The following is a 26660-nucleotide window of genomic DNA, read 5'->3' on the forward strand; positions in this document are numbered from 1 at the left end:
TGATGGCCGCTAGAGGTTCTTTCTTCTGACACATTTTCCTTTTTGGTTTTGTTTTGTTTTTGGCTGTACCATGCTGCTTGTGGGATCTTAGTTCCCTGACGTGGGATCGAACCCAGGCCCCCTCCAGTGGAAGCTCAAGAGTCCTAACCACTGGACCACCAGGGAATTCCCCTGACACATTTTCATTGGGAAATTCTGCACATGGTCTCTCATTTATCCTTCCCTTCATTCAGCAGACATTTGTCTTCAGTCTCTGCTTCCCTGAGAGGACCATTAAGCCCTGGCCTTGGCACAGATACAAAATTCTGTTTGGGTTTGAATAGCTGTGATGTAAAAAGTAAAAATAAAACAGACATCTAGATAAAATGTTTTTGTCTAGACTGTATCTAGATACATAAAAATTGTTTAGACCAGATATAGGTGTGATACAGATAGATGGATATAACGTGACCCTATTTATACTACTTTTGTTCTTTAAAAACAAGGAAAGAAAAAAGCTTTTCACATACATCAACGAAGAAAAAGGATATCATTAAAAATCAGCCCTGAGTTGGAAGGATGTACTTATTTGTACAAGAAGTAGATTTTTATATTTTTCCTTTCTATCATGCTTCAGTGTTGAATTAGAATATCTTTATTATTTTTTTTAACTTCCATGTGTGATTACTTTGAAATTCCTGCCTGAGGACTTCCAAGAATTTGATAAAAATTATACAATGTAGAAGTTCTTTAAAAGAGGATTTTGAGTCCCAGCCATACTGGCTCTTTAAGCTTAAAAAGTACACATGGCTTTTGCAAACAGAAACAAGTCTAATGCTTTGAAGAATGTAAGAAATGATTGGTGTTTCAGGCATTGAAATGGTTAATCTATTAATCTATACTAGAGTAATAAACCCCCCAGTATAAACCCTTTCTAACTAGATTTGGTCTTGCAAGCTTATCTAATAGAGAGTTGAACATTACTTTTCTAATTTTGCAGTTTTAATACTAAGCAGGTTTAGAAGCCCTCGTTGGACTTTTCTAGTAGTAATTTTTTCTTGACCTTGCTTTCTTGAGTCGTCTTAGAACATGCTTATTTGCTGCAATTGAAGCAGTTGTATCTTAACTGATGCTTTTCTTAACTTGATTGTAGCTGGGTACATGGGCTGATTATGTGACTCTAAATTAACATTTATAAGTTAGTTCCCAGGCCTTGGAGGTGTCATTCTGTCTTCAGCCACTTATAGCTAGTATTTGAAGGACTTCCAAGGTACTTGGGGGTGGCGGTAGGGGCTCAGAGAATCACATTTACCCACAGCACAATGGAGGAGTGGACAACAAAAAGAACTGCCTTCCTGCCCACTGCAACGCCCTGCTGTAATTCTTCCCTTCGGCTCCCACAGGGCTACGGATGTACCCAGCAGAGCTGGAGAACAGAATTTCCCCTGTCCCCCATTCCCAAATCATACGCATCAAGCCCTCAGCCCACATGTTTAAGGATGCCGAGCCCAGCAGCTCTCCTGAGAAGGATGCCCAGGGGTCCACGTGTCCCAGTTCCCCTGCAGGATTCCACTATGTGACAGGGTCACCACTCATCCATGCCAGGCACAGGTACTCACCCATCCCTAAGTCTATCAGTCCATCCGTGGTTCCCCGCTGCTGTGTTGTTTTATTTTAGAATTTGCTTCCAACTGCGCTCAAAGGCTTCCCTGTTGGTTAACGGCCATCTCCTCTCTGATGGATGATGCTGAACACAAAGGCAGTTGAAAGTAACAGTGTGATCAAATCCTTTCTCTTCCTGTTCTTCTGCATGAGTCGGTCTCCTGGCCTTAATGTTTATATAGATCCTTAATAACAAATAGCTGATGGCGACTTGCTGAGACATGTACAGTGAGGAAAGAAATTACGTATTAAAGATTTGGGTCTAGTCCCAACTTTTTTTTCAAAGAGGAAAAAAAAAAAGAGGGAGAGAAAGAGAGCCTTGTGCTAATAACCAGTTTGTGCAGCAGTGTTCCTTTTTCAAACCTAATGAGGTCCGATTCTCACAATTGTTTTGATTTATTACCTGCTCCTGCTGGTCTGTCTGTTTTGGTTATTATTTTGACATTTAGCTAATATCGCACTTGAAATCCTTTCACTTTCTTTTTTTAAATTTATTTATTTTATTTTTGGCTGCATTGGGTCTTCGTTGCTGCACGCGGGCTTTCTCTAGTTGTGGTGAGCGGGGCTACTCTTCGTTGCGATGCGCGGGCTTCTCATTGTGGTGGCTTCTCTTGTTGCGGAGCACGGGCTCTAGGCGTGCGGGTTTCAGTAGATGAGGCTCACGGGCTCTAGAGCTCAGGCTCAGTAGTTGTGGCGCACGGGCTTAATTGCTCCGCGGCATGTGGGGTCTTCCCAGACCAGGGCTCAAACCCGTGCCCCCTGCATTGGCAGGCGGATTCTTAACCACTGCGCCACCAGGGAAGGCCCTCCTTTCACTTTCTGAATCCGTTTTTCACCCTTTTCATGAGTGGTTTTGTGGGAGGTCAGATTTCCTCATGTGAAAATAATACTCAGGTTTAAACACCTTTTCCGTTTCTAGTGCTCTGTCTTCACGTTGAGGAAACCGTACTTGCAGGTTTGCCAACTGAAGGAAAACGGTTGCTGGATTTGGGTCCAAAAGCTCCGTGTGTCATGCCTAGAAACCACCACAGTTGACGACCAAAGTTTCTGCCACCTTCAGTAATATGAATGCGGAATCACTGAAAGTTGAAGAGGTTATGCCCTTCGGCAGCAACTCAAATTTTGCTTTTAAGTCTGGGCTTCAAGACCAGGTGTGATGACCTCTGAGATGCTTCTGAGTCAGAGATTTGATGCCAGGGTATCTCAAAGCGTTAGGTCAAAATAATTAGCTCTGCCTACAGGATAATCACCTCCCTCTCTCCTCAGATCCAAACAATCTTTAAACTTGTTTTAGAAGATAGGCGTTCTCTGTTGGTACAAGTCAGCGTGTTGTGTTTAGATGTGGGAAGGGCTGGTGGTCCTTAGGGAGGGGCGGCTGTTTCGCAGAAGTCACAGTCCCCGGTGGAGAGAGGAAGCCGTCCACTCAGTTACCTCAATGTGCTCTGTGGATGGTGGCCTCCACCTTCACCCCACCTTCTCCACAGCCCCCTCAGGATGCAGCAAAATAAATCCCTTTCCTTCCTTCCTCAACTGACCCGACATCTCAGTGCTTTCATGGCTTAACATTTTTTAAATCATTTTCCCCTGATGTCAAACAGTGTGTGATGTATATTAATAATAGAAAATTTAGAAAGTATAAAGTATTGCGTGAAGAAAATTACCCACAATCCTATCATTCAGAGAGACCCACTATTACTAGATTATGCATATTCTTGAGGTATTTTTTTTTTCTTTTTCTTCTTTTGTTTTGGTGGAGGCAGGGGGTGCATATGGACAGACTGTTTTTAATGTTCTCTGCTTATAATTTATTTGAGACTGCACAAGCTAATTCGATTCTTGATCTGGTTCTATCAGAGGGGCGTATCTGACCAAGGCTAAGAGCATGCCTTTAGTTGTGTGAGCGTTTGAAAACTGTTTGAATTGTTGAGCTGTAGCATATTTGGGGATGACACAGAAGAACATAGGACCAGAGAGCTGGGATAGAGGAGGAAGGGTGTGGAAGTGGCCATCAGAGGGACCGAAAATGGTGAAATGGGAGCAGCGCTGGATTTAGAATCGGAAGATCAGCTTCCTGCTCTGCTGGCTGGCAACCTCCCTGAAGCTGTATTTCCTAATCTGGGAAATGGGAGAACTCCAGCTTTTCTGGGTTGTATTGATGATTCAGTTCATTATACGAGGTACTCTTTGTGAAGATGAATTGTAAGCAAGCGCTGCAAGAATCAGATAATATTATTATAATAAAAAAAGGTGTTCGAACTTGGCCATGGTGATTCAAAGGGAATAAGAATAAAGTGACCAAAGGTGGCTGGGAGTTGTAGGTGGGTGTGCAGGTAAAAGGTTTAATTGTCTGATTTGATTTTATTGTTGTTGTTGTTAATGCATTTAATGGTTAATGTGGACTTTCTGTGAAGGTGGTTATCCAGCCTGGAATTAGGATGCTTTCCTTTGCTATTTCACTGTGGTCACTGTTCCTTCTCTCGTCTGTGTATTTTTAACTCAATAAGTACATTCTCCTGTAAAGCTAATATGTTTGCTCTCTCACCTAAGAGACCCTTATCAGACTTTTGCTGCGGGATTACAGGCCTCCATATCAGGAATCTTGCTGCATTTACACAAGGGTGAACCAGACAGGCAGAGCTCTGTGTTTTAAACAACAGATAAGGTTTGTGTTTCATGTGTGTGGAGAAGGAGGGGAGGGGAAAGAGGGAGAAATTAGGTTGGGGTGGGAGCTGGGAACGATGTCCAAACACCTGTAATCTGTGAAAGAATTTCTTTGTCTCTGCTCCTGAGCTTCTGGAATACTAAAAGAAGGAGTTTGCAGGGCACCTGCGAGAGCTCTGAAGTCAGATTGCCTCAGTCTATACCCTGTCCCATCCAGTACTTAGCTACGCAAGTTACTTCATCTTTATTTATTTTATGTTTCAATTTCCTCTTAGGTAAAATGGAAATAACAATAGTATCTAACTCCTAGGGCTGTTGTGGGATAAGGATATGCCATTAATATCTTTAGGACCGACCCATGCCAACTTTGCCTTGACTCTGGAAGGATTTGACAAGTGGTCCTGAGGCAGTGTGGGCCTCCAGGTTCCATGAGTGCGGAGGAGACCCAGGTGGGCCTCCCTTCCTGTGCTGGGGCCACCATACTGGGCTGTTCACTTCTAGGTGGGGATGAAGGTGGAGGGTCAGGGCTGCACTTTGAGCTGTGACCCTCTTCATCCTGTGGGGCTGAGTCCTTGTCCTAAATCTGGACACTATCAAGTTCTGTCCAGGGTGTCTTTTGAAGAACACGCCTGTTCATTTCAGCTGCCTCTTCCCAGTGTCATAGTTTCTCCTTTCCTGTTCCCTCCCTCTTAACATTTTTCATTGAGAGACTAGGCTGGTGGGCCTGTGAGTATGGACGTTAATCAGAGACACTTTGCTATTGAAGAGTTGAACATGTTTGTTAATAGGAATCCTCTGAACCAAGAGAAGATGGGGACATGTTGAATTTACCCGATTTCCACACCATTTTTGTTTTCTTATGTTGTTCCAAGACAGATTAGTAGACTATGACTTTAATGCTTTTTCTCATTTTAAATGTGTGTGTGTGTAGTGTGTATGTGGAGTGTGTGTGGGTGTGTTTATGTGTATGTATGTGGTAGGTACGTGTGTGTGTGGTGGGTGTGAATTTTTCTTGACCCCGGATCCTATTATTATTCCCTGAGCACACAAGGGAAAGACAAGCTTTTGAGGCAGGCATAGTTCTGGAATTACGCTTCTTGGTTCAAATACTGACTCTGAAATTCATTACCGACAAGCAATCTAGCATTTGCCCAACTCTACATGCCTCAGTTTCCTTCATTTAAAATAGAGGTCATGTGTTTCCTTATTTATCAGGTCATCTTAAGTTTAGTAAGATTACCCATGTAAAGCGCTGACCGTACTCATTCAATAAATATTAGTTATAATTATTTTTAGAATGTGGAAAACCTCAATTTGACTTTCACTTTGGCCATTTTTAACTAGCTGGAACCTTTGCCTGAACCTCCATTTTCTCATCTAGAAAATAAAATGGGGAAAACGGTATCTAATTCTGAGTCGTAAAGAGGATATGCACTTCAGCATTTTGGGGACACAGAACCTAAAAGTACTCGATAGGTTTCTTCTTCCTTCCCCACTCGTAGCCTCTTTCCTTGGCAATGTTTTTTCAGGGAATGTCAATTTCAGGAAGAAGCACTTCTGTAGAGAGGATATAGGTGCCACGTTTATGTTTCCTGCTGAGGACCTCAGGGCAGCGTGGTAAGCAGTGTATTTAGAGCACTGTGCCATGTACTTGGTGGGCAGTTTTCCATTATTTCTCACACAATGTTGTCCCAGTTTCACTGAGGAAATCACAGCTGGGGGTTAAGTCTCACATCTCACTGTCGAGCGTCAGCTCCATTATTCAGGTCTGTCTGACTTCCGGTTGTGTGCCTAACCCCTGAGCCGTCCTACCCGCAGTAGGAAACACGGTGGAGCCGGGAGCACGGGTGTCCCCACCGCCGGAACTAATGGAGCTAAATAGAGGACGCATCCCTTTCTCACCTCCTTATCTTGTTTCACTGAAAGGTAATTTAGGGAGCATATCATAACTTGTTTACCTCCACAGCCCTAATATCCAGGCCACGAGTCAGAGAATTAACCTTTTAACTTAATATATATGTCGTACATGGAGTCTAGCACCAATTTTCATCTACCTAAATGGTAAGTTTCACGCAGCATAATGGATGTCCTCTCTGTGTACACATTGTAGGGGACAAATGCACCTGCTTTGCCCTGAGGCCATTGTGAATGCCACGTTTACTTGACAGATGGGTCTAGTTTACATCATCAATTTTTATCACATTCTTTTATGAAATAGAAATTTCTGTCGTGGGCATGTAATTTGCTGAGTGTTGAAAATAGTGAGCTCTTTCAGAAGGCTGTAAACTTACATATTTGTATGAAATTTGCCCTATGTCTTCTCTCTCTTTCGCACTTATCCCGGAGGAATGAGACAACAGATAGTACAGTTAGGGGAATTTAAAGGGTTATAAAGTCATAATCATTACTTGAAAAATTTTATTTTAAATCTGAACTGGGGGAACAAATACCTTAACTATGAGCACGTTCCTAGTAATTCATTGGCAATAGCCGTTAAAATGTGATCAAATCACATCTAGGTTTGGGATGCTAAGAAGGATCAATTATGTGGCAGCAGATTTAGGTTGTGTTTACTAACCTGAATGGACACTTGAGATGTTGAAAGTATTGAGAAGTCCAAGTACAAATTTCTTACATGTTGTATCTTTCTGGCTTAAGTCATTAAGATATATTTAAATTTTATGTAGATGGTTAAGCATTTGGGAAATTCTGAAAGACCACTCTCTAGAACTATACTTCCTTATCTTGTTTAGTTTGCCTATTCATTTGACATGGGCTTCATTAGGAAATGACAGTTGTACTTCCCAGGTAACGTTCATCCTTACGTAAAACTGGTTATAAGTCTATCTTCAGTGGGTCATGAGGACTTAACAGCTATATTAAGATTTAACATGGACTGACCATTGCCCTGCATTCTCATTCTCATTGTAGAAAAACACCTGCAAAGATAGGCAAACACCTGAGGAATGATCATTTCATTTACCACTTGCCTTATTGGCTATCTGCACGTGACTATGCTTTCTCAAGTTTCATTTTCCTTTCCTCCATTCGGAAGCCTGGCATGAAAATGCACTCAGACAGAATCTGGTGGGTTTAATGCTTCAACTCTTGGGGAGTTCTGGTGCTAAGGAGGGAGGGTAGTACCTGGCAGGAGGCACACAGGAGTGGCTAGAGCCTTTGCTCTGGAGCCATTCTCTCTGCATCTGACCTCCCATCCACCACTTAATAAATATTTTATTGCCTCTGCAAGTCAAGTACCGTTTGGGTGCCTTGGTTTTCTCAACTGAAATATATCTTTTTGGAAGCACATTGATGATACTGAGGTTCTCAAATTCTAGGCGGTAGTGCACAGTTTTAAAATAATGTAACAATTAGAATTTTATTTTTATTATCGCCTTCAATTTATGGCAAGGGATATTGGCTTTTGAGTTAAGAAATTAAGAAAATGATTGAACTTTCAGAAGATACAACTCCTGAAAATGGAACATAAGTCTGTGAAGTGTGGGAGACCCTGCTAGAGCCATGTTCTGGAGTGGGTGTTTATTGGTGTGTTGATTGGGTTTAAATCCCTATAATACTGAGCTTTGTTGTAACAGTAACCTACTGTCTTTATATAATTTCTAGACTGGTCATTGCATAGGTATATGGTTAGCTAACTTTTTGACTCATTGTGCTTTATAAACTGGACCAATCCTACAATTTAGCTGCTCCCACATCACTCCCCTGATACTGTTCTCAAAGAATACAGACGTCTTTGACATTGACAATCTGTCCCTTCCTAGGCCTCTTCCTCCTTAATAATCACCTTGACTGTTTGAAATTCTGATCTCCTTTAGCTTTTTTCATGCACCCTCCTTGTTCTTCCACAGTGAATGTAGCATTTGATCTGTAGCAGTGGACACTGAAATTCTCGGGTGCCTTTCATGCACAGTGGGCATAACTGGCAATGCCTAGGTCAAGAGCAATTGGTTGCTCTTGGTTAAATGTGATCACGTATTTAAAGTGCGTGACCTAGTGCCTGGTGGTGGCCAATAAATTCAAGTTCCCTTCTCGCTCTGTTCTGTTGTCTATCCTGCCTCTTTTCCAGTTGTCTTTGAAAGATGGTATTTACAAGATTCCTTCCTGAACTTTTTCTGAATCTACAGCTTCTCCACTCCTGTGATTCTTGTGTTCTTTGCAGATATTTTCCAAATCTCTGTCTCTAGTTGTGCTGACCTCCAGACCTGTATTTCCAATTGCTTCCTGAACATCTCAATTTAAAGGTCTTGAATTCAGTGACCACCTCGCTGACCTCATGCCCTTCCTTCCAAAATCAACTCCTCTTCTTCTGGTCCCTCTTTTGGTTATGGTGTCTCTTCTCTCAGGTATTTGGTCTGGAAACCTTATAGCTAGTTTCAATTCCACTTTTTCTACATCCTGCAACATCTAGTTAGAACTATTGGTTTGGTCTTGGGTAGAGCGTTCTTCCTTTCCTCATTCAAGGGCAAGTTTGGAAGTAAAGTTAGCTGCTTGAAGTTAGGCCAAGCAATGGCTACTTGATTGATATTCACAGTTGTAGGTCACAGAGTCTGTGGGACTGAGAATAGGGAAGGAATGATTGCAAAATGTCCCTGGTTAGCACTGCATGGACCAGGCCAGACCTTGCTGTATATGGAATAACCTGTCTCTCATAATCTCTATTTTTCAAATACATGAAGGTGCTACTATAGTTAATAAAATGCCAATGTCTTTTAAAGAGTTATTGAATGTGTAGTAACCTTTTGTCATTGTAGAATTTTTCAGATAATGCATGCTGGGAGTGCAACTGTTGGGGGGTTTCATCAAATGTTATGTATGATGTCATATGATGAAACATGGATTTCAAGGATTATTGACTTTCATTTGTTCAGAGTCACAGATGCATAGGGAAAAGAAACATCAGGGATTACATGAGCTTTCAAAAATTAGATTTGGGGGAAGAGAAATCATAATTGAAAATCTCAAAACACTTGACTAGTAAGTTTAGAACTCCCATCTGTTATAATCAAGATAGGGGTGTGTGTGTGTGTGTGTGTGTGTGTGTGTCTAGGATAAGTCCTGCCTTCTGGGTTTACCAATTACTTGCTGGATAACAGGGAAATAAATATATGTGTAAATAAGCATGAAGATAAAGGAGTGTAGTGTGCACAAAGTAAATGTGAGGTCTGATTCCCGAACGTAGTAATGCTTCACAGAAGAGGTGGTGGCTGATTTTATTTAGGCTTGGAAGTGCCCACCGAAGAAAAACACACAACCTAAATGTTGTGAGTTATGTTTTGTTCGGGGACCTTACTGAGGACTATAGCCCAGGAGAGTGAGGAGCTTCTGAAGAGGTAAGGAGGAGCCAGGATATATAGGAGTTTTTACTGGAAAAGAAAAAACAACAACAAAAAATACAACCACATAGTTGAACGTCAAAAGGTTACTGCTAATCACAAAACAAATCTTAAGTTAACGACGTAGTGCTCTTCTATGTATGGGAATATGCAAAAGTCTGGGCTCATTGAAACTATTCCTTAAATATATATATATCTTAACTATTTAGGGTTAGTATCCTGTTTTTCTCCATGCTGAACTCCCCACAGAGCACACTGTCATCGGGGGCTGATGGCTTGATGGTAGGCAACATTCCTTGTTTACTAAAATTGCAGACAACACGTTTTTGTTCTGCAGAGGAGAGGTTAAGATTTTGTTATTTGGAAGTGACTGAGAACTTGTAAACAGTCCAAGTAAGAACAAATGCTACACGGTCTAGTTTGACTGAAATGTAGGATATCTGAGGAACAACTGGGGCTGGATATGAGGCTTTTGAGTGTCTCTACTCTTCTGTTCGAATTTGATGGAGTACACAGTGGGGCCCCTTGAAAGATTTTAAACACAGGCATGACAGAATCAGTGTGGACATTGTACTTTCTTTATTACACAAAATGGGTATTTAAAAATTACGCTTAAATCCAGATAAATGGCCAATGAAGAAAGTGGAAGCAGAAACTAGAGGAAGGGAGAGAGACAGAAAAACTGAGAAACTACAGGGGAAGTAGAAGGATCTCGGTCGAAGAGCTAGGTAGGACATGGCTGGAGCTCTAGGTTGTGCTGGAGGTAACCTGCTTTTGTTTACTTGGGCTGGGAGTTTAGAATGCTATCCTTGTCTTGTCTCTGAAAGTTTACTTTGGTTGTTCTACCACTATGCCCACGTCTTTTCATGTTTTTTTATCCTTAAACCCTGAGAGGCTCCTTTCCTAGCGGCTAGTTAGCTGTAGTATTATCTTCGAGTGGCAATGCCAGCAGCATGAATACCATCCAGGACCAGTCTCCTAAGTGGGATGTCTTTATAGCTGGAGCAGAAGAAAGAAGTTCTGTTGGATGAGCCTGAATAGCTGAAGAAAAGGAAATGTTTTCTTGATGTCCCTTCCTGCTCTCCACCTCTCTCTTTCCCTCGGATTCTTGCTCTGAATCACCATCTGTTTTCCACCTCACAGGGTGTTGGGGTTAATATCAGCTCTGCAGTCTGTGACTCAGGGTCCAAACATCCTTAATCGGAAACCGCATCATTTCAAGTACGTTGAGGAAACGGGTTTCCTTTGTGGCCATAGGACCCTAGTAATCTTAGTGTTCTCATATTCTCAAACCATGGATCATGTTTTGTTATAGTCTACCCTCTTTGATTTTTTTTTTTAAACTACATTTACAGGCACCCTGGCTGTGACACTGCACTGTTTTGTTTAAAACACGCACCTGCTTTGTTCGTAAAGGAAACTTTGCCAAGAGAATTGTATGTAGGTGGGTGTGACTAACTCAGCAAAGAGACTTATCTCTCATCCTATCTGCCCGAGGTCCCGAGGCTGCCTTTGATACGACTTATTTCTTCCCTCACCAGCCCCACCCACTCCAACCTGTACTGCTCTTTCCTCCCCCAACTTTTCTTATCTAAATAGTTTAGCTTTTCAAAACTAGTCAGCCCTCTGGATTCATTTTCTGTTGCGTGACCTGAACCATGGGCTTCCTGCTCCTTTGAGTGCCAGGGGCTCACAAGCCGAGAGCATTCACATTTTGCCTCTCCACTTCCCCCACCCTTTAAGTATTACCAGCAGACCTTCTTGCCTGCCTGCGTTGGGGTCGTACTCTTTCCCTCTAGGCAACTTTCAGCACAGCCTGTAACGTTGCGAGGCTGTTTGAAGGGAAATCTGAGTCCCAGTGGACAAGAAACATAGGAACAGGAAAGGGAACCCAAAATGATCTTTGTAAAGCTTGGTTCACAGAGCCAGGGGTGGTCTGGCCGTGTGTCCAGCCTTCTAGAGCTGGTCATCAAGGTTTAGATGCTACAGGCAATTCATCCGTCCATTTATCCAGCCCGCCAGTATGTCATGAACAGCTACCAAGATGCTATACGCAGTGCTGGAGATTTCATCGCAAACAGGATAGGCACATTTACTACTGCTACTGATCAAGAGGTGCATTCTACAGGGGGAGATGGGCCGGGAACCTCTAAACACACAGTTCATTACTGAACGCTACTTGTGCAGAAGGCGGGGTTGACGAGAGGGTCTGTAAGAGTGAGGCTTTCCTTGTGGCTGGTACCGGCATCCCAGGAGTCCCTTCTTTTCTTATAAGCTGAAGATGACTGTTTTGCACTGTAGGCTAAGGACTGAGCTATATCATCACAGGGTCTATCAGGAAAAGAGGGTATGAATGGTACCAAATCTGAAAATTCTACTCTCATTTTTTCAGTTTTCTGGAAACCAGCTAGCTATCTGCGGTCTCCCAATTAGGTCAACGTCAGCTCTGTGCGGAAACAGGAAAGTAAAGACCCCACTTGAAAACCAACAGGGCCTGCCCACACCAACAGCAACCTCATGTCAACTCAGAAGCTAATGGCTCTTCCTTTACTTCTGTTGCTGTTGACACATTCTTGTCAGTTGCGCTCCTGGTTCCGGTTTGCCTCGCGCTCCGGAATCCGGCGCTCGGGCAGGCTCCGTGTCCGTGGGTGCTGTCGTGCGGCTGCCATCAAGGTGTGGCTGCTGTACGTAAGTGGTGGGAAACCTGGGCCTGGTTACCAGCCTCGTAGAGACTGTTGTGTTGGTGGGAGGTGTTCTATCATCAGCGGTGGGAGTGATGGCCCAGTCTGCTCAGGTACATCTAGACATGACTCATTTCAAAGGACACAGCCAAGGGGAAAACCACAATTTACTGCTCATGTCACTTGTCTGGTATCTTAAGTCCACATCCAGGAATATTTTGTGACCTCACTGGAGAGCAAAGCGAGTCCTTTATGTCATTTACTTGGAACCCAAGCTCTGATCCCTGCTCCTCTATCCCCACTCTGGTCCAGGTCACCATTGTCTCTTCTTGGTCTCCCTCAACAGTCTCCTCACTAGTGACCCTGCTTCTACTGGTACTTCCCAACACCCATCTTCCACCAGCCCCCAGAGTGATCTTTTGAAAAATCTCTACCCTGCTGGTCTCTTGGAGCTCAGTGTTGGCTTTCCTCCTCAAGCTTTCCCTAGAGACAGCTCTTCTTCTCTAACGGATGCACACCTCATCAGGGGCCTTTGCAACTTCCTTTTTCTCTTGGAATGCTTCTCTCACATAAATCTTCACATTTGCTGGCCCTTTCTTAATTCAGAGCCCAGCTCATGGGTCACCTATAAAAGGCCTTCCCTAAACACCTGCTGTAAGCCCTTTCCCCAATCTCTTTCATGTTACCACTTTGCTCTCTTGTAATTATACCTGAGCCACTAGAGTGTGTGCTCTTCCAAAGCACAGACGCCCTCTCTGTCATCCCCTCCCTCTGCCAGGCATATGCAGCTGCTTAAGTGTACATGTGGAGTGAGTGAGCCTTGATGCCATAGAGAAAAGACATCTGTTTTCTTCGTTCTCTTTTCTGATTTTAGTAAGTGGCAAAAGGAGCATAGGAACACTCAGAAATCTCTGCTAAGACAGGTAAGAGAAAGTTCAATAAAGAGTTTAAAGTTATGAATTTATGGGGGAGTGGGTTGTTTTGATAAGCCCGTAACTCAGACCCATGGCTGGTGAGTGGTCGAGCTCAGGTCCTGAGTTCTGTGGATGAGCCCACACCGGGCCTGGAAGGGAAGGTCAAGGTACTGGAGTCATTTGCTGAATAGCATTTGAACCAAACCATAAATGACTTTAATGTTTATTAAAACGTGTTAGCTCTTTCAGAATCATTGAGTCTATCAGATCCTGGGAGGAGTATAGACCAGAATTTTAGAAGTTTAAAAAGAAATTTTATAAATTATGTAGTCTGGTGTCCTGAGAGGAAACAGAGGCCCAGAGACCTTCAGTTGGTAAATATTGGGACTAGAACCCAGCTCTGGTCCCCACAGAGCCTGGCCTCTGGATTCACTTCCTGCACTTACACATATGCTAGGAATGAATTCTGACATACCAAGTGTAACCTTGACGTAGCCTTGAGGAAAAAAGCTTCATTTTGTTCATGGAGATGATCATCCACCTGCCAAATTGTTTTAATGCTTTTCTTTTTTTTCTCTTCTGGGAGGAGGATTTATGACTTCAGCCTTTTTTTTTACTTCTTCAAATCCGAACCTCATTCAAAATGATCCCACCTCAGGGCTAGGAAAAAGTTTTCTATTCTAATAAATAAAATACAGGTCTTCTCATGGCCTCAGCTTTCCAGACACAAAACTGATGTGCTTTTGGCAGCTCTGTGGAAGGACTTTTAATGTTTCTCAACTGCTTTGTGATATACAGAAAGTAAGAGTAATTAGCAAAGAAATTAAACCATTTTCCAAAATCCAGGTTGGTTATGATCTTGTAACTAGAATCCTAAGGAACGTTTTCGATTTCCCATGCTGCTTGTAATCATTTTTGAAGGTTAGTTCAGAAACTTGTTCTGGGCCAGTAAAGATTTTTGTACATCTGAGATGAATTTAGGTTATGTTAGTGAAATTCATTTCTTCTGTGTTTGGCAATAAGCCTGATTTGTTCTCCTGCTGGCTTTAAATGGCTCTCACTGTCACCCCATCTATATTTTACAAACAAGAGTTGTCCCACTCTTCCTTCCTATGACCCAACACTGCGGAAACTTGTCAATATCATGGTCTTGTTTTTGTTTTTATTAATATCAATTTTCATCGTGATTGCTTGTGTTTGATATTTGGGGTGAGATACAAATGAAGAGATGACTTGATATTTCCCCCTGGCATCCCTGTTTGTGATTTATAATTTATACCTGGGAAAGATTTACTGACCTAACTGATAATCCTTCCCAACAAAAGATAAACACCTGTATAAGTCATCAGTGTTAAGTCAGATGCACTTGAAAGGGACAAAGAATTCACCTGCAAGCACTTTTGGCATCTTGCCCTTTCCCATGAATTCAAACTGCTGACAGAGAAAGCTGAGGCTGCCAGAGCACTTTCAACAGGAGAGCTCCTGAGGGAGGGACCAGCCCCACCTGCCACATTGTAAGGACCATCGTAGAGGCCTGCCCTTTGTGCTTTCATTAGCGGAGATCCGGTGAAAGCGAAGAAATTGTCCTAGTGCTGTGGAGCTCAGATCTATGAATGTGCAGCTCCCCAGCCTCCCTTTTGTCCAAGTGGTCCTGTAGAAATCTCACAGGTAAGCCCTGACCAGTTGCTAGTCCTTCCTTGTCAAGGTGGGTGCCCATGGGCTCTCAGTGTCACGCTGCCTATTCCTGCTAGCTTTAAACTGATTTCTTGGGACCATGATCTGTCAGCCTGATGGGCTGAAAATGCATTAGATAAAGGATCAAACCCATCCCACCCCTGAAGCTTGCATGAGTGTAACTGAGTCAGTGGGAGAGAGTGAGTTGGTACTAGCACTATTTTATTTAAGAGTGAAGTCATTGGTGATCTCAAATGTTTGGTCTGCTGGTTCTTGCTCTGATCTCTCAGATTGTCTCTATACAGCACCAAACACAGACGGTGCACGTGCCCCATGACTTTCACTTGGTCTAGACTAGGACTCTTCAAGGAGCTCCTTGGGAATTTTTTGTTGTTCTCCTCAGACGTGAGCAGTGTTGGAATAGTCAAACACATGTAATATTAAATTACATGTAATTTAATGCTAATATTAAATGCTGGCTGATAGTTATATAAAATCACTAATCCACTAATGCAATACCAAAGACAAAACAAATGTTTAACCTGCTCATATCCATTTAACATAAATCCCCTTTTGATCATGAGTAACTCAGAATTTTAAAACTCTCTCCAAAAATTCTCAGTACGATAATATTCAAAAAATAAACAGTGGGGCCTCCCTGGTGGCGCAGTGGTTGAGAGTCCGCCTGCCGATGCAGGGGACATGGGTTCGTGCCCCGGTCCGGGAAGATCCCACATGCTGCGGAGTGGCTGGGCCCGTGAGCCACGGCCGCTGAGCCTGCGCGTCCGGAGCCTGTGCTCCGCAACGGGAGAGGCCACAACAGTGAGAGGCCCGCGTACCGCGGGGAAAAAAAAAAAAAAAAGTAAACAGTGAAGGGGCCCATGATCAAAACCTCAGCAAAGAATTGTAATGCATCCCTAATAACGTTAGCAGTGAGTCTTTTAAAGCTTCTTTTTCTTCTTCTGAGCTCCTTGGGCCCCATCAACATAACAAAAAAGAAGAGGGAGGCACTGAGCAGTTGTTACTGTAGTCATTTCAGCCACATAAATCGTGATTTGTGACAACTCAGGCTGTAAAGTCGTTTGGATGACAATGACCAGCGACACTGCCAGTTAATCAAATAGTTGTTTAACATGTGTTTCTCTTGGTCTGGCCCTGGCTTCAGAACATATTTCATTCATTCCCAGTCTTTACAATCTTTACTTTTAAATGGAGAAACAGCAAGTATAGGATGTACCTAGAGTTAATGAGAGAACCTCCACTTGGGCTGTGATCTCCCTAAAAAGAGGGGCCTTGTCGAAATCAGCCTGGTAAATACCCAGAGTGCCCACTTCCGTGATCTGTACCTGGCTGGCAATCACTAACTCTTGTTTTATTTTTTCTGGGTAGAATCGGCTTCCTGGCCAAACTCTTTTTCCTTCAGGAACATTCTACTCAGGGGTCACGTGTTCTTACAGATGCCATCTTTCTACTCCGTTCCTTCTATATGCAGACAGTCTTGGGACTTCCCTAGTGGTCCAGTGGTTAAGACTCCTTGCTTCCACTGCAGGGGGCGCAGGTTCCATCCCTGGTCGGGGAACTAAGATCCTGCATGCTTGCGAGGCGCGGCCAAAAAAAAATAAGCAGATAGCCTTGGGTTAGGTGTGTCAGAAAGGTCCCCATAGAAGCCTGCAGGGACCCCTGCCAGAGAGCGTCCTTAAGATGGGAGTGGGGGCAGCAGTCTACTCTCTTCCTGAAGGCAACATTTCCCAGATTTCTTAGGACTTAGTATGTGCTCAATGAATACTTTCTATCATGGTTACTATAAAAGCTTAACAAAAACATTATAATAATGCTTAATAAATGTTTGCTAAAACATGAACAGACGAATGAATGAAAAGGTGTGCATACCTGCTAGTGGATGATTTCTTTATATAATAATGCTGATCACATCAAGTATTAAATTCAGAGTATGAGGAGTGGGATCCTTTATTCAGTGCTCTGACCTCTTATTTGAAATCAGTGGATGTGTAATGAACCACGAGTCTTTATGTACCCCAAAGATCAGAGGCCGAAGAAGGCGATGGCACAACTCATTGGCAAGTTGGTCCCTCTCTGAAATGTCAGGGGTAATCAAGTTCGGTGTGAATGACTTCAGAGTCGCATGCCATCCCTGTGATTAACGTACTATCACTGGTGAGGTTGGAGCCTATATAGCTGCACTTATTATGTTCCCATATATTTTCAGTAATTTTATATTCAAGGTCAAGGCAGGGATTAGGTGTTTTTAAGAACACGATTAGGAAATTCCCTGGCAGTCCATGGGTTAGGACTCGGAGCTTTCACTGCCAGGGTCCAGGTTCAATCGCTGGTCGGGGCACTTAGATCCCACAAGCTGCCTGGCACAGCCAAGAAAAAAAACAATAATAAAAAAAAATTTTTTTTAAGCCGTGATTAAACACTTTGTATGTTTAGCTCATCTTAAAGTATTTGTTTTTCTTGACTTTTTTTCTTTATATTGTAGACATTTGTGATTTTTAACTTATATTTGTTTCCTTTCCTAATATAAACTTTTACATATTAGAAAAGCAGATAAACTTAAATTTTGTCAAAGCCTTAAAAACATTATTATAAATCATTCAATTAAGTTCTGCTCAACCTATGCAAATTTATATCTTCAGTACGATCAATAAATTGAAAAAAATCAATCATTAATCTCAAATTTTATCAAAGAAAGTCACGGTCATTGATATGTGAAATTTAGTATGAAATAAAAGGAAAAGATCCACAAAATTTGTAGAGCTCTGGGGATTAGATTGTTTCCTTGAAATAGTCTCATTGTTTTTCAAGGCAATATTGAAATCCATGATTTGTTTTTTTTTAATATAGCAAATTTTCAGTGTCTTAAATGGGAGCATAAGAACAAGGGTTAGAGGTAAGAATAAAGAATCTTTATTTAACAAACTACATATTAAATATATACATATATATAGAGAGAGAGATTACAGTTTGTTGTGCTGCCTTCTATTTTAAAATTGTTACCCCCTATAAAATTGCAATAACTTACTTGTTTCTAGCAATGCTCTATTCTGATTTATTATAAATTCATGTTAACTCCCATCTTAGAGAAAATTGTAAAGATCAAACTAAGTTAAAGTTTCTAGCCTCACTGTGGTCAATTCTGGTAGCAACCTCTGGGCTTTAGATCAGAATAGATTCTGTCTCTTTCAAAAATACTGAAGCCCTTTATTTGTCCTGTCAAGTCACTTACATCTAAATTTGGAAACCTAATTGCCTTTGTTGGAGCCCTTAAAAATTCCCCCATGAGAGAGAATCCCAAACTGATGTAGCCAGAGATTGGAGCTAGCAACCTACATTCAGGTCAGTACCTTTACATATATACAGAGGAAGGCTTTTTTTTTTTCTTTTTTTGTGGTACGCGGGCCTCTCACTGTTGTGGCCTCTTCCGTTGTGGAGCACAGGGTCCGGACACGCAGGCTCAGCGGCCATGGCTCACGGGCCCAGCCGCTCTGCCACACGTGGGATCTTCCCGGACCGGGGCACGAACCCGTGTCCCCTGCATCGGCAGGCGGACTCTCAACCACTGCGCCACCAGGGAAGCCCCAGAGGGAGGCTTTTTTAAAGCAGTTTCTGGCAATGGAATTATGCCTTATTAATATGCTGAACCTACTAACTCATTTTCTTCTTTTCCATGTTTAGTTGAACTTTGTCTTTGGAATTTCTTCTGTTCACGTTGACTCCCTCCAAGTTTACCAAAGAGAAATAGCTCCTCAAATAATTAGACTGTGTGTTTTTGAGGCAAGCAGGGAAAATAATAAGTTATTTCTCCATTGCATTCTTTTTACTTGTGTTCAGTAATTTTTGTGGAGTTAATTTAAATTTAGCAGGCTTTATGTGAACTTGCTTCTAGAGGATTTACTGCATCTTATGTGAAAACCGTCTGCATCTGACATTTTAGAATTACCTACCTATTTATGGAATTATACTGCATTCTGTTGAAAGAGCAAGTCAATTTTCAGTGTAGATTTTTTCTGTCGTTTTCTTCCCCTTTGTCTATTTTTTGTGAAAGCTAGTTCCAGGATAAGAGTGGAAACAATGGAAGGAGCTGGAGGGTAGAGAATAGGATGGAACAGTGGTTTGCTGAAGGAGATGGTCTGCATCACAAACTATTGATGGAAAAAAGAAACCTCAAAACCCAACCCAATAATTTACTTAATTTTAAAAATGTTCTTACATATTTTTAAAATAAAACTTTACCTGAAACCTATCTTGTGTATGATCACTAAATAAGTTGCCGATGCTATGAGACAGAATTCAATCCAGGGTTTTTCACATCATGTTAACAAAGGAAACAAAACAATGAACACGTTATCTCATAGTGTTTTTGAAATTATATCCAGTTCTGTTCAAAAACAAAACAAAAACTTGAGTTTTATTTATTTATTATTTTTTAAAAATATATGGATTATGTGCACCTTTGCAGCCTGTTATATCCCACTGTAGTAATAATATGTTACCCTTTTAGTGAGTAGTTAATACAGACCGGGCACTGTGCTTCACTGCGTAGGTATTGTCTCATCTAATAAGTACATCAGCCCCCAAGTCAGGCTACATCACTTTCTTACCATTGCTGCAAAAGAGTAAACTTTCCACCAACCATCTTACTGGAAAAGTAATTTGACTCAGTACTATAATATGTACATTCACTTTAAATTGGCTTTCAGGGAAGGGTTTTTAAAGGCAACATTTGGGGTGACTGCTGCAGGATATATGACTTTCTTCTGATTGGTTAGTGATGAGGTAACAGGGGGTGTTCCAGGAATCTTAATCATCAACTTTCTGATTCCAACCAGTCTGGGGTCTCATTGTAGTTACTATTTACCACCTGGGTGGGGGTCATAGTTCCTACGGAACTCAAAGATGTCTATCCGATTGTCATGTATAGCCCTTGAGGAGGAACTAGGGCTCTGTTTTATCTCTGAGCTATTGTTCAAGCTATCTTGCTTAACTGCTTTTCCTTTGTTTCTGCATTCCATCACTTCTCTGATTAGTAACTGCTTGGAACTCGGGGAGACACTGCAGGGTAACAGAGATCAAGGAACCTTAGATTCCAGGCTTGATCCTGGCATACTCTAGAAGGAATGGTGGGCAAGTCATTCATCTCGAAAATGAGTGTGTTGGACTAGATTTAATATTGGCAAAGTATGACCCCCAGGCCTGACATCTGTTTTTTATGGTCTGAGAGCTAAGAATGATTTTTATAGATGACATTTGCCAAACAATTTGATAATAAGGCACACTTTTTTTGAACTCCAATTAAGTGGAATATTATCCCTCCAGATAGGAATTCCATTCTTCTCATTAATAAATAGCACTTAATTGTTACTATTATATTCTGAATTTCATCAATTAAAAATTTTTGTAGAAATTTCTTAGAATTTTATCTTGTTATGTAATTACCTTCTTAATATCCTTGGTTGGTCTTCCTCTTGGCCTGCAAAGCCTAAATTTTTTACTATCTAGCGCTTTACAGAAATGTTTGCTCGCCCCTGGATTAGATGATCTCTAAGCTTCCTTAAAAAACTCAATTTCCATTTTTTTTTTCCCAACACATTTCAGGAAAACCAGTCGTGGAATGCAGATGACTGGCACAGTGTGGTTTTGCCAGTGTTTTGCTATTTATGAATGGAATAGTCGGTGGTCCCAAAGCAGAGCCCAGTTTCCCTGTAACAATTGTCCATCTTTACCTGTAGATTTCAAAAGCATGAGGAGATCTATAAGCCTGATTTATAGGTTAAGCTACACTGCCTGGGTTAGAAAACCAACCCTGCCTTGGGCAGATCGGTAACCTCTCTGCCTCAGTTTTCCCGTCTGTACTATGGGGGATTTGTTGATGTTCACAACTTCCCCAAAGATGGCTGGGGATTGCACATTTCTGCAAAAACCTGAAAGCAGAAACCTTCTTTAGAGACCTCATTTTATTTTATTTTATTTTTTAATTTTTTTATACGTTTAATTTTTTTTAATTAAAAATTTTTTTTTGTTTGGCCTCACCATGCAGCATGCGGGATCTTAGTTCCCTGAGTGGGGATCAAACCTGTGTCCCCTGCATTGGGAGCACGGAGTCTTAACCACTGGACCACCAGGGAAGCCCCCAGAAATTCTCTTCGACAGATTGTTTTCCCCTTAGGAAAACCTCTTACGTTATTCGTAAAATATACAGTCTAGCAAGTGAACAGTTAATCAGAAACTAATTTGATAATGGCCATTACATAACTTTGATATTTCTAAAATAAATTCCTAAGCATACTGAAAATACTGTATATCCAGTACACCAAAGGCAGAGTTCCCCATAGTACCCGTCTGGAAGTGTGTGCCTAATATCCTACCCACAGGATGAGGGTAGAGGGGCCCACAGGCCTCCCACAGCCAAATGTTCCCCCTGGACCAGTTTGCATAAATGGCTCAGGTTGCCCCAAGGGAGCCACTGTTGGAATTTCATCTTTAACCTTCTGGAGACTCCAAATTAAAATGCAAATTTGTTACCCAGGAAGGTAATTTTTAACACATTAATGTTTATTTGTTAGTACTTTAGCACAAATTAGGTTTTCTCAAATTAGCCAGCTGCCTGAGAGCAGTGCTTAAATAGAAGTGAATCAGACTCCCAGAGGTGGGTTCGGGGTAAATTTGAGTAAAGGTCCATCCCCCATCACTGTCAGTGCCCAGCATTTGCAAGAGTGCCTGTGTGTGGTCACACACACACACACACACACACACACACACACACACACACACACACGTGTGCGCGCGAGACTTAAGATTCCAGACTTTAGCATAGCATTATTCAATAGAAATAACAGTGCAAGTCACACAGATGACTTTAAGGTTTTTAGTAGCCACATTAAAAAATGTGAAGTTTCAAAGGTGAAATTAAATTTAATGGTATTTTATTTAACTCAGTATATCCAAAATGTTGCTTCAATATAAAAATTATTAATAAGTTAGTTCTCCTTTTTGAGTACGAAGTCTTTGAAATCTCCTGTGTATTTCACATTTACAGTTTGTCTCAATTCGGACCAGTCCCGTTTCAAGCACTCAGGGCCCGCTTGTGGCCAGTAGTTACTCTGGACAGTGTAGACCTGGAAAGTGGGTCACAGACATGTGGTTGACTGAGGCAGCAACCTGGTGGGCTGGAGGGACAAAAGGAAGTTGGGACCACCCGTACTTCCCCATCACTCAATTATATCAGTGTCACATTTTGCTAGAAGTCAGTCTTAATGCTGACTCCACCACTTAGCTGTGTGACCTTGGGCAAGTTACTTAAAAGCCTCAGTTTTTTCATTTGCATGTAAACACCGTAAATGCTCAATGAATATTTGATGTATCATCACAATTGATATTATTAGTAGCTATTTTTACAAACTAAATGAGTTTAAATGTGAACTAAAAAGGCAGTCAGGTGCAATCAATCTTTCTGTATTTCTCTAAAAAGGAGAAAAATGACCAAACATCTATATATATAATATCTTTTAAGAGTAGGTTTCACTAGTTCCTGAAATTGGGCATTCCACCTCATGCAAATCATCTATACACTAAGAAATCCTGAAAATACTACCTTGCCTTAAGAACCATTTTGTTTTTGTTTTTAACCAAAAGTAGTTATATTTAAATATTCCACAAAGGAACTTCTACAGAAGACTGTCCTAAAATACAACCTCATTATAGTAGTGGGTCAGCCAATGAAACAAAAGTTTTTCTTTCTCTTCTTTGTCCTCATTTGTCTTCCTTTATTTAAAGTCAGCAGAAGGAACTAATTAAGGCAAAGCTAAAGGAGAAGAATTCAGAGTTTTGCATGGCACATGTGAATTAATCTTCCCACAATGGCATATTTGAAAGATCAAGTAAGGCACTCCTTCTCTGTACCCCATCTAGTGAACCCTCACCAGCAACGGGGCAGAAGGAAGGCATGTCTTGGGTGTGCAGTTGGGCTCTCTCCAAACTTGCTTACCAAGTCACTATCATTCAAAACTACAGTGTAATGGTTTTCACCCAAAAGAGAATGATGGAAAATCATAACACGTGTCAATGCTTGCTATACACGTTTCATGGGGGTTTTGTTTAGAATGAAAGATGTAGTGAAGATTTTAAGACGCAAATAAATGGTGATTAAATATGGGATGTACTTACACATCCATGCACCAAACGCTGCAAGGCTGTGAACCACACAGAGCAAAGAAATGTACTTAGCCATCCGTTTAGAAGGTCATTTTGAATGTAGGCAGCAAAATGGCTGTGTGCATGAAAAACCACTACTGTATTTTGTATCCTGAAATATTAATAACATGGTCTTAATGTAGTTGAAGACACAAGAATGTGTTAAGGGTAGCAAGGGTCGCTGAGAATAGCACAATGACAATTTTGTATTTTCTGCTTGCGCTTGTAAAAGCAAGAGGAAAAGAGAGTAAAAATAGTGTGTTTAAAGAACAGCAGCCTTCAATTTCCCAAGTAGATACAAAACTCTGTATTCTCCAAATAAATTCACAAATACTTACTCTTGGTAACATTAATATACTAGCTTCAAGGAAACAGAAAAGAAGTATAAAACTGAAAATTCATTTTTCCCTTAAATAAACATGTATATATACAACTAATTTTTGAACTTTAGGAAATTCAAGATATCCTTCAATTTGATTTTTGTGAACTAGGAATTCAATTCTTTAACTGGAAGTAGTCTTATTGGAATAGAAGTGGAGGAAATAGCAATGCTTTTTTTTCCTGAAGTTTTTGAATGTGTTCTGTTTTCACATGGCAATGAATCAGTCATAGGCCAATTTTGTTGTCAATCTCCCTCTCCCACTGTGAGTTGTTACATTTTGATGCCTGATGAAACGAAGGTGCACAAGGATTAGGCAGGAACGTGGAAAGTTTTCCTCCAACATCCAGATGTGAAAAAATAAAAGCAATTTATCCCTTATTGGCCGTCCCAGCCCCGAGCGACCAGGTTTCCACAAGTTGCCTTTGTGGGCTGTGACTGACCGAGTGAGACACGAGACCCAGTGGGTTTGTGTCAAGTTCAAGGACTCATTGTGTTTGAAGTGGAAAGAACGAGTCTGACCCTCTGTGCTTCTTCCTGCCAAAGCCACAGTTTTTGATTTTAATCGAAACCCTAGGGCCATCTTAAGCGTGACCAAGAAGCACCTTGCATGTTGAACCTTATCTAATGATATGATGCGTATCATATTGAGACATAAATCTCAGTCATAGTCATTGGAGCAACTTGTTTTTCTAAGATGCTGCGGTCCAGTGACAGACGAAAGCAAATAAGGGAGAGCTTGATCTCCGAGCGCTTTTATTGTCAGTGCTCCACACGCCATAAAGTTTTGGCTCGTTAAAGGAAATTCCATAAGCAACTTTAGTTAATAATGGTGAAGTAACTGCGCGCTTCTCTGGTGCTTCTGCTGAACTCCGTTTCCGCCTGCCGTTACCAGAGCATGATTAAGAAAATACCAACAGGATGTGCTGGACGGGGGAACAGACTTCAACTTGAAGCCGTACAGATGCTTGATGGATGAGTAACGAGACAGGGAATGTGGCCATTTCTCCTCGGAGAATCACATAGTTCTGTGGATCTCTTTTTATCTACTGGTTTGAGTAAAATCTGCTGGCGCGGTTGGTCTCTTGCGGTGGTCACGCTGATGGAAAAGGCCCTTCTCCCAGCTGATATTTTTGATAGTTTAGAAATACCCAAAGTGTGTGATAAATGGAGAAAATTGAGAGGGAATCATACTGGAAAGATTGTGGGTAACTGTAACATTTTTATCGTACCTCTGGTCTCATAAAATAACTTTATTTTTAATGGCCTTGTCACTGTGGGTTTAATTTGGATGGTGTCAGTCAATTTTTATTTGAGGTTGAGACAGATTTGGGAGGTGATCTTGAAGGGCATAGGGGAGAAAAAAAAGAGAGAGAAAGACGCTATTAATTATTATTTATAGTGAGATTTCCCAGAATTATTGAGTCTTTCCACATTAGTCAGAGCGGTCCTCGGTGTCAGTGTGATGTTAGATGAGGTCATGGAAAGCGTGTCAGGTGCATAAGGAACTATATGGCCCTGGCCCATGTTTTCTCTCCACCAGCCACTTGGGCTGTGTGTGCAGAGGGAGGGCGGCGTTGGAAAAATGGAGGAAGGGGGAAACATGAGGGTTTTATGAATTTGAAAATGAACGCCAATATCTGCCAATCTTGAAAAAAAATCTGAACATATTATATTCCAGAATCTACCGTGGGTAGTTTTATATTATTTTCCCCTGAAATCATGATCCATGTCTTACCAACTCTTTTCTTTTATGCTTGGTTGCTTCTGTTGGTCTTTCACTTTGGTTCTCTCTGTAGCTGAGCGTAATTAGGAAATAATCACCTACCAATTTTTTGTTGGCGCTGGGATACACTTCCAGCTATTTGGTTCAAAACCATGCTGTCAGATTCCATAGCATGGGGCCAAGAGTACAGGCTTTGGGGGCCGAGCACTTGCAGTCAAAGCTGGTCCCTGACATTTACCAGATGCATGGTCTGGTGCCGACAGTTTACCACTCAAAGCTGGTATTCCTCATTTCCAAGGTAAGACTAGTAAAAGTGCCTGTGGAAAGGGGGCGCCGTAAGGATCAAACGGCATCATGCATATAAGCACGTAGGAAGCGCGGGGTGAACTTCAGCTGTGCTTTTATTGACACAACCGGTTTTAAGAATTTTTTTTTCCACAGGGCTTTGCCACCTGACCGTAATGTTAATGGCTCTTAAAGAGTGACTGTTATCAACAAATGTTTTGGGTTGTTTTACCTGCATCTCAAACCAGATGCTCACTAGTGATTAGCAAAAATGTCTCCTTTCTTCTGAATCAAGGAGGTAACATTTCGCTTTGCTATGTTATCAGGGGTTTATGTTGATTTTTTTTTTTTTTCTGCTTTCCTTTAGCTTGCAAAATTGGATATTACAAGGCCCTGTCCACGGACGCCAGCTGTGCCAAGTGTCCACCACACAGCTATTCTGTCTGGGAAGGGGCCACGTCGTGCACCTGTGACCGAGGCTTTTTCAGAGCCGACAGCGATGCTGCCTCCATGCCCTGCACCCGTAAGTTGTACGCTCATCTCCCGTTTCTTAGATGCCAACAGCTTTCATTTCCACCTAGCAGGGCACTGCTAGGCCTTCTCCCAGGATAACCATGCAGGGGGCAAATGAAATGAAACATGCATCTTTTCTCAGTCAGAGCAGGGGCAATCCTTAGGGAAAGAAAGGCTCTTTCTCACTGAGTTTGTCGCCTTCAAGACGCACAGCTGCCAACAGACGACTTGGTGGAGCAGAGATTGAACATTCAGGGGTTGTCTGACACAGTGTAATTAGAGCTGAGACTGGAATTTATAAACGGCTTTACCGTTTCATCTAGGACTCCTGGGGAAGAGTGACAGCTGCAAGGGAAACAGGTATAGGATGGGATCACATGTGGGCAAGTGGTTTCAGTTCTGTGCACAGATGTCATAGCCTGCAATGTCATTACCCTTCTTCCTTCTTTCCTCAGAGTTTTGTGTTCATAACATTTAGACCCGGATCCTAATAAATGCTTGTTTAATGATAGGCACTGAACACATGCTGGGTTAAGGAGTGGATGGGGTTGGCACCTCGGTATGCAGGGGAATAGAGAACTCCTTTCTCACACTTTACGTGGACAGTGTTTCCGGGGG

General features: G+C 41.8%; 1 protein-coding gene across 4 annotated transcripts in view; it reads left to right on the forward strand.

Annotated features, from left to right (window-relative positions):
- EPHA4 (EPH receptor A4) overlaps positions 1-26660 on the forward strand; it is a 143739-nt gene that overhangs the window by 36787 nt on the left and 80292 nt on the right. For all 4 annotated transcript variants that reach the window (XR_002174020.3, XR_012332967.1, XM_019923596.3 and 1 more), the window contains exon 4: positions 25897-26052. Coding sequence is in view for 2 of the 4 variants with exons in the window: in XM_019923596.3 (XP_019779155.1) it covers positions 25897-26052 (156 nt within the window). In the remaining 2 variants the exon portion in view is untranslated. The remainder of the gene's footprint in view (positions 1-25896; positions 26053-26660) is intronic.

The sequence above is a fragment of the Tursiops truncatus genome, chromosome 7, assembly GCF_011762595.2.
Source record: "Tursiops truncatus isolate mTurTru1 chromosome 7, mTurTru1.mat.Y, whole genome shotgun sequence".
Classification (NCBI taxonomy): Eukaryota; Metazoa; Chordata; class Mammalia; order Artiodactyla; family Delphinidae; genus Tursiops; species Tursiops truncatus.